General features: G+C 44.5%; 3 protein-coding genes across 3 annotated transcripts; 2 read left to right on the top strand and 1 right to left on the bottom strand.

Annotated features, from left to right (window-relative positions):
• Window positions 1-995: 995 nt before the first annotated feature.
• Window positions 996-2,285, top strand: htr1ab (5-hydroxytryptamine (serotonin) receptor 1A b; the record flags this gene model as incomplete). Its single annotated transcript, XM_080755562.1, has 1 exon — window positions 996-2,285. One exon carries the CDS (start codon window positions 996-998, stop codon window positions 2,283-2,285), a length of 1,290 nt encoding a protein of 429 aa, XP_080611688.1.
• A 3,531-nt stretch (window positions 2,286-5,816) lies between these two features.
• LOC308310482 (uncharacterized protein) lies at window positions 5,817-11,860 on the bottom strand. Its single transcript, XM_080756841.1, has 3 exons — window positions 11,750-11,860; window positions 10,842-11,321; window positions 5,817-9,610 (listed from the first exon to the last, which is right to left on the bottom strand). The coding sequence occupies exons 2-3, from the start codon at window positions 11,207-11,209 to the stop codon at window positions 9,148-9,150; spliced, it is 831 nt and encodes a 276-aa protein (XP_080612967.1). The 5' UTR covers window positions 11,210-11,321; window positions 11,750-11,860; the 3' UTR covers window positions 5,817-9,147.
• Window positions 11,861-12,805: 945 nt separating this feature from the next.
• Window positions 12,806-13,354, top strand: LOC308309651 (CD9 antigen-like; the record flags this gene model as incomplete). Its single annotated transcript, XM_080755561.1, has 1 exon — window positions 12,806-13,354. The coding sequence occupies one exon, from the start codon at window positions 12,806-12,808 to the stop codon at window positions 13,352-13,354; it is 549 nt and encodes a 182-aa protein (XP_080611687.1).
• Between the last annotated feature and the right edge of the window lie 1,669 nt (window positions 13,355-15,023).

Here is a 15,023-nt window from a genome sequence, read left to right as displayed (position 1 = left end):
AGCAGCTACGGAAAGTCAACTGGACCAAAATACAGGCAGGTTTTCCATGCTTAAAATGAAGAGTACTGGGCACTTTCAATCTGTATGCAGTCTTTTTAATAGTCTTAGCACCAATTCTTAATGATTTAATTGCAATCTTTTTCATCTTGCTTACATCTAGCCCTGCCCTGGATCAAGACGGCCTTCAGACAGTTTTATCAAGGCTAGTTTACAGCTAGATTAAACACCCACAAGTTATGGAAAGGCTCCATTTGCAACCCCCGCAAGAGTCCCTGAACGGCTGAACCCCACTTTGAAAACATTGGATTAGGCTGACCAACTCCATAAATGAATATAGGCTTGCCAACAGCAGGTGGCAGCACGCTCGCACCTAGCAACACCGGCGCTGACCATGGTGCTGATCCAAACCTCAGCATGGTAATGTATTGTACAGTATGATCTATAAACTATTGATAATTATATATAGATTCTGTTTCACATGGATAAGATAACAGACTAAACCACACAACTAAACCAACTGTCCACATAACCAAGTCTTTGTAACCTATATTATGCTGTATATTGATAGCCTAAATGTAAATGTAAGAGTTGACACGAAACATATTGCTTAAAACTATATCGCCCTGTATAGCCTAGAATACAGTCAGTCAGGCAGGCAGTCAGTCAGTCAGGCAGGCAGGCAGGCAGTCAGTCAGTCAGTCAGTCAGTCAGTCAGTCAGTCAGTCAGGCAAGTCAGGCAGTCAGGCAGTCAGGCATTCAGACAGTCAGTCAGGCAGTTGACGTATAGCCTATGCACCATGTGATATATAAATACACACGATCATCACTCGTCGCCACCCACCGAAACAGAGTTTGCACTCCGCTGGCGCGCACGGACGGCATGGAGATGCTCACACATTCCATCATGCGCTCTGATACGTGGCGCGGGGCTGTGCGCACTGCACCGGTTGCTGCTACCTGAGCCAGGCTGCGCGCGTTCGTTGCGCTATACCAACATGGATGGAACAACAAACAACACGACGGCTCAACCCTACAACCTTTTGAACCAAACATCAGGAGCATCAGCCGAGCAGGAGGAAGAAGTGAAACTGAGCTACCAAATAATCACGTCTTTCCTGCTCGTAGCGCTGCTTCTGTGCGCCATATTCGGGAACGCGTGCGTCATAGCGGCCATCGGCTTGGAGAGGTCGCTCCAGAGCGTGGCTAACTACCTGATCGGCTCGCTGGCCGTCACCGACCTGATGGTGTCCGTGCTGGTGCTGCCCATGGCGGCCTTCAACCAGGTGTTGAACCGGTGGACTCTGGGCCAGGTGTCCTGCGACATCTTCATCTCCCTGGACGTGCTGTGTTGCACCTCCTCCATCCTGCACCTGTCCGCCATCGCGCTGGACAGATACTGGGCGATCACCGAGCCCATCGACTACATGAAGAAGCGGACGCCGCGTCGCGCGGCGGCGCTCATCGGCGCCACGTGGCTGGTGGGTTTCTCCATCTCCATCCCGCCCATGCTGATCATGCGCTCCCAGCCCGGCAGCGTGGCGGAGGACCGCGCCAACCCCAGGCAGTGCGAGATACGGCAAGACCCCTGGTACACGATATACTCCACGTTCGCGGCGTTCTACATCCCGCTGATTCTCATGCTGGTCCTATACGGGCGGATCTTCAAAGCGGCGAGGTTTCGAATCAGGAGAACCGTGCGCAAAACGGAGAGAAAGAAAGTGACGTCCGACTCTTGCCCACCGGCGCTCTCCCCGGCTCTCTTCCGTAAGAAGACCGGCGGAGGCGGCGTGGACGCGTCGTCTAAGACGAGCTGGAAAAGCAGCAGCGTAGAACCCAAGCCGCTGCCTCTGTGCGTAAACGGCGCGGTGAGGCATCACGCCGACGACGGCGAATCTCTGGAGATAATCGAAGTGCACCACGGTCACTCGAAAGACAACCTTCCGCTGCCCGACACGCCGATCAACTCCGGCCCTCTCTTCGAGAGCAGACACGAGAAGGCGACAGAGGCGAAGAGGAAGATAGCGATGGCGCGGGAGCGCAAGACGGTGAAAACACTGGGCATCATCATGGGCACCTTCATCCTGTGCTGGTTGCCGTTTTTCATCGTGGCGCTGGTGATGCCCTTCTGCCTGGAGTCCTGCTACATGCCCCGCTGGCTGGCGGACGTGATCAACTGGCTGGGCTACTCCAACTCTCTACTGAACCCCATCATTTACGCGTACTTCAACAAAGACTTCCAAAGCGCGTTCAAAAAAATAATCAAGTGTCATTACTGTAGACCATGATGAGAGCGCAGTGCGTATGGAACGGGCTTTTTGTTTGTACATAATAACAACGACCTATATTATACCACAGCGCAAAATAAGCAAATTGTGCACCTCCTTAAAATGACTTGATTGATTCTTTTGGAAGTGCTTGATTGATTGGAACATTATCCATCATCGCCAATATATAGATATCTGTCTTAGATACAGTTGTGATTATTGGACTGAAAATCCACGCCACTCATCCTGCTTTTTCAAATGTGGTTCATGGTGTTTATTAAGAGTCAACTTAGGCCATTAAAATCCATCAAATAAAATAAGCGACACAATAAGTTTGTTCCATCCACCATGTGTTCAGTGTTTTTCTTTCGGTTGTTGTAGCAATGCCCTTATGCCCCCCCCCCCCCTAATTATTTACATTATATATTGATTTGAATTGATGATAGGCACCATATAAGACAGGCCAAGCAGCAGCATAATTAACTAAATACAATAACAAACCTGAATTATCTGCCTTGTAACATGAAGGAGACCTATATAAATCACATTTCAAAAGAGATTTCAGATTCAGAACAGAAGCAGATGAGGGGCGCTAATATATTAAAGTCTAACTCATGTTGATATGGTGATGTAATGGTGATATAAAACAAACAGTGCTAACACAAACATTAAATTGTCTTTATTGTTAATGGCATTTAATGTTTGTGTTAGGGACAACATGACATACCAAATTTTCCCTTTATTGTCAATGGCGTTTTTAAAACAAACATTGAACTTAAAACAAACATTAAACCTGTATATATAGGAGGGGCCCTCAAAAACATGAAGGAATCTGCCCCCAAGTGTTTAAATCGACAGCATTTAGCAAGATCCTTTCATTTAGTTTCAATTCATTCTGCAGAATACACAAAACCCCATTTATGTTCACAAAATGTGGCAATTAGAACAGATATAAGCCTACATATAGCCTAAATATGTTTGAGTGGTGCAACCACTCCCTTACGGAGCTATATGTCATGTGTGGGTGGGTGGTTGGGTGCGTCTGAGCACGAAAACAGCATGGTTGTTTTTCACCACCTGTGCGCAACCTAACACACACACAAACACACACGCACATATTAACTGTATGGTGATTTCGGGTGTGCCAGTACAGTACAGTACAGTGACAGTACAGTACAGTATAGAGGATACAATAGAGGGACCCCCACACGGTATACTCTGTCATTTCTCAACCGTTTCGGACACGGGGAGGCTCCCTGGGTGTTCCTGTGGGTCTGGAACTTCCACCCCCGACCCCACAAGGAGTTGCACCACTCACTTCACATGGGTGTGATTTTAAGTATAGGCCTATATGGTGTAGCAGTTGTATAGGCCTATACTCTGAATGATGTGTACAACGTATAACTAACATATATTATAACTTGTAAAATGCGTGTATCTATATGGTCAGGGGTGCAGGACAGTGTGTGCGTGTGTGCGCACAAGCGTGTGCACGTGACATGTGGCAACAAGAGCATAAATTGGGCATTATTACATGCTGGCCACCGCCACTGCACTCCACATCAGCAACCTGCAGCGCTTTTAGTTGGTTTGTGTGTATACTACAGGTAAGTGGAAGCTTCAAAGGGATGGTGAGTGACATACACACGATGTCTGGTGTTTGAAAACTTCTGCAGGTGCACTGCTACAGTTGCCCTAGCTGTCTTCTTGATGTCACTCAGCCATGACTCATGCAGAAGATCAAAGCTATGACTCTACTTGATTAGAGTAGCCTGCCCTATACAGTATAGCTAGGGCAGTGGTGGAAAAAGTATGTGTATGTGAAAGTATCAATACTGCAATATAGACATACTCTGTTACAAGTAAGTGTTGGCTGGGAGGAGGAGGACTATAGCCCTATACGTCCTCTCTGGGGGGGGGGGGGGGGGTAACTACCTGTCAGTGGGGAGTGTTGGCTGGGAGGAGTAGGACTATAGCCCTATACGTCCTATCTGGAGGGGGGGGGGTACTACCTGTCAGTGGGGAGTGTTGGCTGGGAGGAGTATAGGACTAAGGCCCTATACGTCCTATCTGGAGGGGGGGGGGTAACTACCTGTCAGTGGGGAGTGTTGGCTGGGAGGAGTATAGGACTAAGGCCCTATACGTCCTATCTGGAGGGGGGGGGGGGGGGGGTAACTACCTGTCAGTGGGGAGTGTTGTCTGGGAGGAGTATAGGACTAAGGCCCTATACGTCCTCTCTGGGGGGGGTACTACCTGTCAGTGGGGAGTGTTGGCTGATGAATGAATATCAACATCCTATTACTGGGGGGCAATTCCTGCTGTCAAAATATGACCCCCCCCCCCCCCTGTCAAAAAACACTTTGTTTGAAATAGACACTCATGCTTTCCAAGGTGTGATTTGGAGTCCTAAGGTTGAATACAAAATGAATATCAACATCTTAAAACCTAAATGTTGAATTGTGGGTTTGAGCTCACACGCCCTTTTGATGTAAGGGGGTAACTACCTGTCAGTGGGGAGTGTTGGCTGGGAGGAGGAGTAGGACTGAGGCCCTAGACAGAACTGTGAAAACAAGAATGAAGAATTAATGGTGAAGAACAAATGAAACAAAATGTTTATTTACATTTAACAAAATGTTTATGAATTAATTATGTGAATGAATATCCTAAATCATTGTGTTCAGCTTTGTCTCCTGCACATTAAAGTCAAAGCATTTATTTTATTGTCTAATAATATCATCTACATTTTAAGGACATCATGTTAGTCAATCTTTTTGTTGGCCTAGATGCAAAATTGATCATCGTTTAGAAAAACAATCTGTAACATCTTCTCATAGCAAAAAATCCATTGTTTAGGAATACATTAAGTTAATGCACACATACATTGCCATCAATAACACAATGTATGATTATGATGTATTTGTGTCTAGTGACAGTCTTATTGGATCATGTGTATATATATGCCCATGGAGCAATTTGGCTGGTAAGGTTTTAACCTTTTAACCTTTTCAGTACCTTTTGACAATATGAGAATAGGAAGTAGGAAGCAGCAGTATTCGTGGACCACAAACACTCCTCTCTAAATGTTCATTGCCACCTGGGTACAGTATACACAAATAAAACACTTGTTTTGGCATCGCACAGAGGACACACAGGCACTGTGAGCAACGCTCAAAGCACCCATTTGCTCTCGCTTTCACTGCAGAGATAAGAAGAATGCCAGAGCACGGCAGATGCAATTACCATGCATCTCTGCAGAGGGCTTTTGTGAAGCAAACAAAGTCATTATACCGCACTGGACTGGAGCTGGGCTCAAATGTATGATACAAGAAAATGGTCAACAACAAACTGTGACTCAACTCTGCACAAGCCGGCTTTTAACTCTATAGCTTTGTGCTGGCCGGGCAAGTCAATGACATCCTGCCTGATAGGCCTATACTTGATCAGTGGTGAACAAAGTGATTCAACTCCATGCAGTACCTCCAGTACTTGAGTCAAAGCATACTTAAAAATATTACTCAACTTAACTACAAGTGGATGTTGCTCGGTCAATTTTGTACTTAGTACAAAGTGCTCAGTGGACCTATACTTGCTTTTAAATATACACAAGTATTGGCCTGGGCCGTGGCTCAAACAAAGGATTGTGTTCAGTTCTGAAATTAGGCATTTGGATAATGTGATAACCACTGAAAATGATAGGCCTATAACTGACATAAAAATAGTTTTGATCAAATTATCATTTTATACACAGAAAACACGTTTACATTGTCTCATTTGACTCTTATTCCTGCTCATATTCCTGCTTTGGACATTCAATGCTATAGCGTCTGACGTGTCACATGCATGTTTAGATTGAATTAGCAGGCTTTTAGAATAGAGAGACAGAGGCCAAACTCAGTATGCTCTCAGTCAATAATTGTTTATTTATATAGGCTAACTCTTCTATGCTGAAACATAACCTTTTAGTCTTCGTTTCACATTTGCACATGCATAATTTAAAAAGTGTTTCCATGTGTCGCTCAATGGAACTCTACTGGTAGAAATATTCTGGCAAGTATATGTGCATCGCCTTTATTGATTCTGTGACACATTGTGGATGTGGACTTGTAGATCTGCTATTTTCAACATGCAACAACAACAACAACAGCGTATGGCCCAAACCACTTGACTTTTGTCCAAGGAAATGACCACAGTATCCAAAATGTTCAAGCACCCACTATAACAGTTATGTGGGTAGAGATATTTCCCAGTGGTGAACAGTAACTAAGTACATTTACTAAACTGTACTTACAGTAAGTACAATTTTGAGGTACTTTTACTTTAGTATTTCCAATTTTCTATGCTTTTACTTCTACTCCGCTACATCTCAGAGCCAAATATTGTGCTTTTACTCCACTACAATTATTTGAAAACTTGAGATTTTAATTTTCATTATGCTGATACTTGAAGTACTTTCACTCAAGTACGTTTTGAATATGGGACTTCAACTTGTAACAGATTAACCACATGTAATCTACATTGCAATACTTTTACGTAAGTAAAACAATTGAGATACTGATATTTCCTATGCCTGCAGCTTCCCTTCCCTTTCCAACTGCTGCTCTCTTCAAAGCAACTAGCAGGATGGACTCAAAGGAAACAGAAGTGGGAGTTTCATCTCCCTTTAAGTAGAGAAAAAGAAACAGAGAGAATGAAAGGAAACACAGAAGGGAGTGAAATCAACAGTGTCCCTTTCAAGGAAAACCACCTCAGGAAATGCCTCCCTTCTAAGGATATCACGAGGTCAGCCGTAACAGATTTTGGATGATACTGGATTTCTGTCATTATATTATACAAGAACAAGACAAGACGATACAATATATTAAGAATAGGAATACATATATCACTATTAAGGAAGAAAGTGGCCAAATTGCGGAAAGCCTACGAGTTTAAGGTTGAGCTTTAATCCAATCGATAAGCTATAAAGTGGCAGTGGCTCAGGGGTAGAGTGGCCGGTAGAGCGGCTGGATAGCTACAGTACGCTACAATATGCTACATAAGTAAATGCACCATTTACCATTTTAAAGGATATCTTTTTTAATTGGAGCATTCTTAAATGCAATGCTGGATTCAGCATGCTCAGTTTCACGAGACCTGAGCTATGAGCTATATCCTTTATATTTGTCTCTAATGACGATCCACAGCAGTTCTTAGACCAGAAGGACGTACAGGTTTAAAAAGGCAGTGAGGAGTATTGACTAGTTACTTTACAACCATTAGGGCAGCACTTAGAAAACTGAACAAACCACAAGAAGACAAACAAATAAACCACTACGGTATCTTGTTGAGACTGTCTAGACAGCCTAACAGAGAGATACATAGGACATAACAAATTATTCTAAAATGACAGCCTCTCTTGGAAAACCATTAGGCCTAATCTCTTACAAAATTATTGATGATCATGACCTGTTATTGTATTTTTGTCTTTTGCTGGCAAAATGATCAAAGTAAGTTTAGTCACCATGCTCTACCAACAGGTTACAATAGTCACATATTGCAAATATCCAAAACGTCAGAATTATCCCCGTTTTAAAAGAAAGAAGAACACTACATAAAAACCAAGTAGGCCTACTGCATCTATATGCCTCTTTATTTCTTTGTGATGACTGTTAAAACGATAAAACGTTTACAGATATAAGCTTTCTATTTTGCAGATACTAAAGGATGAACTTCAGTTTTCTATATTAATATTGTTCACTTTCTTTTTCCGTAATGGCCAAAGTTCACTCATTTTTGAGCAGGCCTAAGACCTTCCCATTTTCTCGGGCCTTTGTTTTGTTAGTCTGTGCCTGTGTGTGTGTGTGTGTGTGTGTGTGTGTGTGCGCGCACTCGCCCCTGTGCGTGTGTGTGTGTGTGTGTGACACTGCTGTACCCACTGTACACTAGTGCTGCATGATTCTTGCTCAAATGTGAATCTCTATTTTCTCGCACAATTCAACATTTTCCATTAAATAATATTTATTGTCTTTAGTTGCTGAACATTACTCCATTCAAAATGTGGCCCCTAGCCACATGGTTTTAAACATCACAGTCAGTGCTTGACTTAAACCTCTCTTAAGTCTCTCTTGTAGCAAAAACAAGTTACGAAAAAGAGTAACTAAAATGAATTGGACAGCCAACTAGTGCTGCACGACTCTTCAAATTTAGAAATGAGAGCGCATAGGTCTGAATCTAGATCTTTTTACAGTACATTGAATATGCATAACATAAGTGCTGTCTACAGCGATTTGGTGTAGATGGAGAAAAAAAAGCGGTCCATGTACAGAGCCAACTCTGGTCCAAGTCTAGAGAGGGTTCAAGTGGTTATAATAATCCAGAGGGAAATTAATTTGCCATAGCAGCAGTAGAAGATTTTGTTCTTGTTCAGTATCTTGTCTTTAATGATGTCCTTCATTCTCCGGGTGATTAACCATAAGCAAAATTCCAATACTAAAGAATTCTCACTCACACTCCAGTCACTCCAGCATGGTGGTATTATGGTGAAATTGGTGACCTGCTGAAATATGTGACAATCGTACTGTAGTAGACAATCACATAATGTCAGTGTCTGAATGTAAATAGTTTGTTTATTTGCAGAGTTCAACCAGTATTTAGGCCACGTATTTAAAGACCTCCATGTAAGTTGTGTGAATTCCACAAGATGGTCACATATTTTGGCAGGTCACCAATGTCACCATAACACTGCCATGTTGGAGTGATCGAGTGAGTGTGCAAGCGGCCGAGATTTTGGGTATTGGAATTTGGCTTTAGACTCATTCTTTTTTCTCTTTTTCCTGGGATTTGTTGTCCTTTAAATGGAGTTCCGTGCCCTGAGAGAGAGAGAGAGAGAGACACACAGGGGGAGCAGTCACAGGGAAGAGTGCTCAAACAGGATGACATGTGTTCGGCCCGACAGGCTGGAGAGACGCGACGGCCGGAACACCCCTATGCGGGAGTAGACGTCGGCGTCCGAGCTGGCTCCCCAGGACAGGTGGGGGCTGGGCGGGGTGGTGTGGATGACGGGAAGCTGCAGAGGGAGGCTCATCCGGACAGGAGGAGTTGGAGGATGGAGAGGAGGTGGAGGGTGGAGAGGAGGAGGAGGGAGCACGGGAGGAGGGGGTAAGGGCAGCGACGGCGGGGATGGCAGCGGGGCGATGGCGACAGGCGTCGCTGCCTCGGTTACCGTTTGGCCCGTCGGAATAGCCTCTGGGATGTCCCCGTTCTTGGCAGGCAACGTGTGAGGCAGTCCTCCCGGGTCTTGAAGCGTATATGTGGCGGCATGGTAGAAGCTGTAGTACTGCAGAGCGTTCCTGGCCCTGGCCAGTTTCAACCTTTGAAACGGGACAGAACAGAACACAGCATGAATCGACACAACACGGTAAAACTCAAAACGTGACATGACTACTACTACAACCCGACTCGACAGGACACAACATACGATAAAATGTCATAACTCAATCTCGATACCCATCGGCAAAAAAAAGGAAAAACAGTGCCCTCTTCGTTCAACAGTCTGTCTCTAGACATTATTGAGCGTCGCAGTCCCGCCCACTTAAGAGACCCGGAAAATAAATCCCTGTTCATTTTCCTTATAGACTTTTCAGAAAGTATTTATTTAAAGACATTTACGCCGCGGACAAAGCCAACTCTTTTCGTGACAAATCATGACAATAAACACAATCTTTATTGTTGAAAAAAACGGCAGGTTACAACACTTTGGTTTTTCTTCTTTGTAATTATTTGTTTGGTCCAAAATATTGTGTTTGTTGTCATGATTTGTCACGACTCGAGTTGGCTTTGTACGACGCTTGTAAGGTCTTTAAATAAATAAATACATTATAAATATTTAAAAAATTGAAATGTCTATGGGAAAAATGCATTTGGATTCATTTCCTGGGCCTGGCGTCTGACTGTGACGCTCTATTTCCTGGGCCTGGCGCCTGACTGACGCTCTATTGTCATGACATAACATGAGATGACAAAACACAGCATGATGAAACATGACAACACGACACGATACGACGCAACACGACATCCACAACATGACACGGAAAGACTACACAAGACAAACACAAAATAACATGACATAATACAACCCAATAGCACAACAGAGCACCACAGAACACCATTGAAGGGGTCAAGACTGCCAGTTTAAAAAAAACATTTGGTGTCTTTCCTCAGTGGTCAGTGGTGGTCTGTGTAACAGGAGAGACTGAGACAGACAGACAACATGACAAGGACTTCAGCTTCTGTGGGTCATTTAAAGAATCACACTCGTGTGAACTGAGCGGTGCCTCATCACAACGATGATGTCTGGTGATGTCAACAACATTATGTGCATTGGGGCGGCAGCACGGCTCAAAACAATGCACATGCTGTGCGTGTGACAGCCCCCATAACCCCCCCGGTTGTCGGCTAGTGCCGACATAACACAACGCAACACAAGTCACTGGCTGCAATGTAACAAACACAACGTAAACATACACAGGTGAAGTATTACTGAAGAGAAGAGGTGGAGAGACACAAAAGGGTGGCGTTTGACAGTGCATACAATATACTTGCCTGTGCCTCATCTGGAGGAGTCTGTACAGCAGCAGAAGGATCAAAGCTCCGGCCACGGTCACCAGAACCAAGGCCACCTTCTCGTCCATGCTCCAGCAGGGTCCAGTAGGCCCCGGGGTGTTACTACAGGCCCTGGGGGGGCGTGGCGTCTGGGCCTCCAGGGAGCCGTCCATCCCCCGGCTTTTAGGATTGATGATGCCCCGAGGAGGGACGACCGGACGGACTGCGGCTGTGTCCATCACCAGGAGGACCGGGTGCTGGTTCCGGTTCCTCCCACTGAGCGACTCGTACTCCGGCTGGGGAGGGATTTGGAGAGCAGTGCTGCTGCTGGTGACCTGACTGGTGCCAGCCTGAACTGTTGTCGACATGTTTAATCCTGCTGGTGGACGCTGCTTTTAAGAAGGGCTGTCTGATGCGGATAATAAACACCCCATGGCATGGCATGCATGCCTAAATTGCCTATGGAAGCTGCTTGATATGCTGTGAGATGTAAAAAAGAAAATAATTTAAATTGTATACGTTTTCTTACCTTTAACTGATTTTTATTTAACTTAAATCCCCTATTATCACTTAGCCATTTCCCAAGGCTGATGTGAAAAAGATTAATAAAATAAAAACTCTATTGCATTTACATCTTATCATAGCGTGTAGGCTGCTAATTAAAATATAAGCAACAGAATACATAAATATAAAGAAATAAAAAAAACGAACAGAACGAGTCAATTATTTAATATGAATAATAAAGTTCTATGCACATCAAACAATGGTTGTTTTTGATCAACTCAATTGATCACCTCCATAGCCAAATATACAGATAAAAAACCTGCTAGATTAAAAAGAGGTACGGTTGCTCACCCAGATATAAAACATGCAAGTTTGCATACATAAAAAAAAAAAAAATTACTTACATGAATCACATTGAACTGATGGTTGTATTCAAGGTTTATTTGAAAAAGTCAATGAATAAATGTTGCAACAGTTTCATTTTTCATGCTGCCGTTTTCCTGGACCAATGAAAGAATTCCAAGCTTTCACCAATGGGAGGAAATCAGCCAAACGGGCAGGAAACCGTGCACTTCCCCGACACACAACACAGAGATCTGATTGGACACGGCTCCTCATCACCATGGTTACAGGAAACTGGTCAAGGTTGTGTTTGGTGGGAGTCTACTCTGGATAGCTCAGAGTGAGGTGGAACACAAGCCTCCACCCTCTGACTCAGGCCCTCGTGCACATTTCATACACCCCCCCTCATTGTTTTCTTTTTTGAGGGAGTGCTATATCCTCTCCTATGTAAACATTCTGTGAAAATTATTATAGAAAAGAACCACCACATGACAAACAAGTTTAAAAAAACTTTCTGGCTTGAGCATTTGTTACATTTATTATATTATAAATATTGAAAGATATTTTAAAGATTTTACAAATTTTAATTTTATACGCTACATTTCTTTTTTTACTGGTATGTGCCAAATTTGACACAGTCGTCGTTTAGGGGTTATTGATGACATCAGGGTACTCCATATATGGGCATTTGCAGCCGACAGAGTTCCAACTCGCCGCATCACCTTTGGATCAGCAGTTCAAATAATATCTTTTGCCGAGGTGGCCTCGACCAGTTTGGTCATTGTGCGTAATAATGACATCACATCATTATGCAACGACATCACAACATATGCCCTTTAGCTTTAAATTAGAAGGTTTCTAAGCAATTTGTTGTTCCAGCAGTGGCTAATAAGCTTTTTGTTGTTTGTGATAGAGACCGTCCCAGGACGCTTGAGAGGAGACAGAGAACAAAAGAAGGAAAGATCTTTATCATTATGGCACTGGGTGCATGCAGCAAGCTATTCAAATGGATCCTCCTCATTCTCAACACTGTGTTGTTTTTGGAGGGGATTACCATGTTGTCTCTTGGCTTGTGGCTGAGATTCAGCAATAGCACCAAAGGCTTTTTTGAAATCGCAATGGTCAACACAAGTGCATTTGTCATTGGTGCGACTGTGCTGATTACACTGGGTTCGGTGTTGCTGGGTGTGGTTGCCTTCGGAGCCTTTAGTGCCCACAAGGAGAATCGACGGGGCATTGAATTGTTCGCCGCTCTGCTGGCCCTCCTGGCTGGGTCCGTGGCAGTACTCGGAGGGCTCGCCTATCTCAGAAGGCATGAGGTTGAAGCACAGCTGTTGGAGTTCTACAGCACTGTTTATGCTCTGTACTTGGCCGAGAATGACCCGGCCATTGCCGTCACTCTCACGCGCTTCCACAGTGCGTTCCATTGCTGTGGCATGCTGGGGGTGGGGGACTTCAACCAGGTTAAACAGACTTGCCTCAAACCGAGCGGGATCTGGGAGATCATGCCCGCCTGCCCTGCAGTCATTGCAAGTGACATTGAGAGCAAAGCGTCTGTGGTCATGGGCATCTTCTTTGGAACTGGAGCCGTTTTGCTCGCAGCCTTGATGTTTACCATTATGCTCATCAGAAATATCAAGAAAAGTGCTCGAGGGGCACCATGGTAAAATGCCTGTCTGCCACCACTGAAGCCGGGGCTTCGAATCCACTGTGGTGCATCTGGCTTTGTCGAGTGTCCATGCGAACACAATTGGCCCGGGAACCCGGGCGGAGAGGCTGATAATTTTCACTGTACGTATTATTACAGGTTGTCTGCAGGGAGTTGGACGAAGGCTTTACGTCCTCTCAGTGGGGGCTCCTCACTGGCCGGTCAGTTAGTAGCCGAATACAACAGCAGTAACAACAACTTGTTTACAGCAGTAAAAGTCATGCTTGTGGGTCATCAGGCACCATCAGGCAAGTGTCAAGTGAGGCACACCTGGCACAAAATGTATTTTGTGCCAGCCATAACAAAGCAGTGATTGAACCAACAAAAGTACGAAAATAAAGTACGAAAATAACGGCCGGGCGGTTGTGACAGAGAAACATGCATGTTACAAAAACGTGCTTGGACACAGGGACCCAGGGACACAGCCAGAGACACACAAAGCGGAGTGGTTGCAACACTCAAAAATTATAATATTAGAAAAAAAGAGGGCGAAAGATGCACAATGGAGACAGCGCTTGTTGCACCAGCAGATAATGACACGTGTCATTCTTGATTTTTTGATGTGCGCCTGCAGGTCCAAAGGGAGGCTGGTAGAAATGATGTTTTTGCCCCTGTCCATCTGTCTGTCTGTGAGCAGCGAACCTGGCGTGTTACCCAATCCAGATCTTTCGTTTTGAACTCCCAAAATCCTAATCTGATCCGGTAAAATACGGATTAATAAAAGTATTGAACTCCTGGTTCCAGGCTATCACTGAACTGATGCACACGATTTGCGATTTGTGAAGTGACTTTGTAGATTGCCTATTGTTGCCATTTGCTTTACATCTAAGTAGTATTTTAACAAATTGAGCACATGTTTATTCTTATTGTATGCATTACTAAGTCTTTGTTGTGCGTTGTGTTTATATCAAATATGGTGGTAGAGAGAATCACTTGATGAACAATCATGTCGCACAGAGGGCGCCAGTGCATAGAGACTTGATGGGCGAGTGGAGTGCAAAAGTGCATCGTTGAAGACACTCGATGGCAATCATCGGCTGGCCTGGATGGAAATTGGTGTCGCTGTTCTTGTCTCTTGTTGGAGAGAAACACTGAACACCACTTGGTAGCTGAACCTCAGACCAACCACCCCCCCCCACACACACCCACACACACACTGACACACACACACACACACACACACACACAGCACAAAATGGTCTCGCGTGTCAACTAGCACACCATCCGAGTTCCAAGCCGACAGGGATGAATCGTTTAGAATGTATTTTGATTTCATTTGAAATGTATTTCTGGTTCTCTAAGCTTCTGTGCTTTAATAATTGTTGTGCTTGTTCACGTTGACTGTGTTTTGGGGTTTTCTCACAGGCAATGTAAGGCGAAATTACGGACAGAAAAAGCACTGTTGAAACTAACATGAATGGGGCAGGTCTGTTTTCTGCCTTTAATTGAACCCTATAGTCCTCAGCACCCACTCATAAACATTAATGTTTTTGTTTCATCTGAATAGTGACTGTCTGGCTGATGTCAATCAGCGCTTCACAACAAACTGAAGAACAACACGCAACGTCGCACAGCGACACACGACACAGAATGTTGCACAACAGGCATGGACTAACCCCCACAAGGGC

The sequence above is a fragment of the Protomyctophum bolini genome (genome assembly GCF_963924005.1).
Source record: "Protomyctophum bolini genome assembly, chromosome: 22".
NCBI classification, from domain to species: Eukaryota; Metazoa; Chordata; class Actinopteri; order Myctophiformes; family Myctophidae; genus Protomyctophum; species Protomyctophum bolini.
This window is presented reverse-complemented; position numbering and strand designations above follow the sequence as displayed.

Bases quoted from the DNA above. Each gene is read 5' to 3' on its own strand.
- LOC308310482 (XM_080756841.1), bottom strand. From the start codon at position 11,209: ATGTCGACAACAGTTCAGGCTGGCACCAGTCAGGTCACCAGCAGCAGC. The intron at 9,611-10,841 runs GCAAGTATATTG...CCCGTTTCAAAG, and splicing joins CTCCTCCAGATGAGGCACAG to GTTGAAACTGGCCAGGGCCA.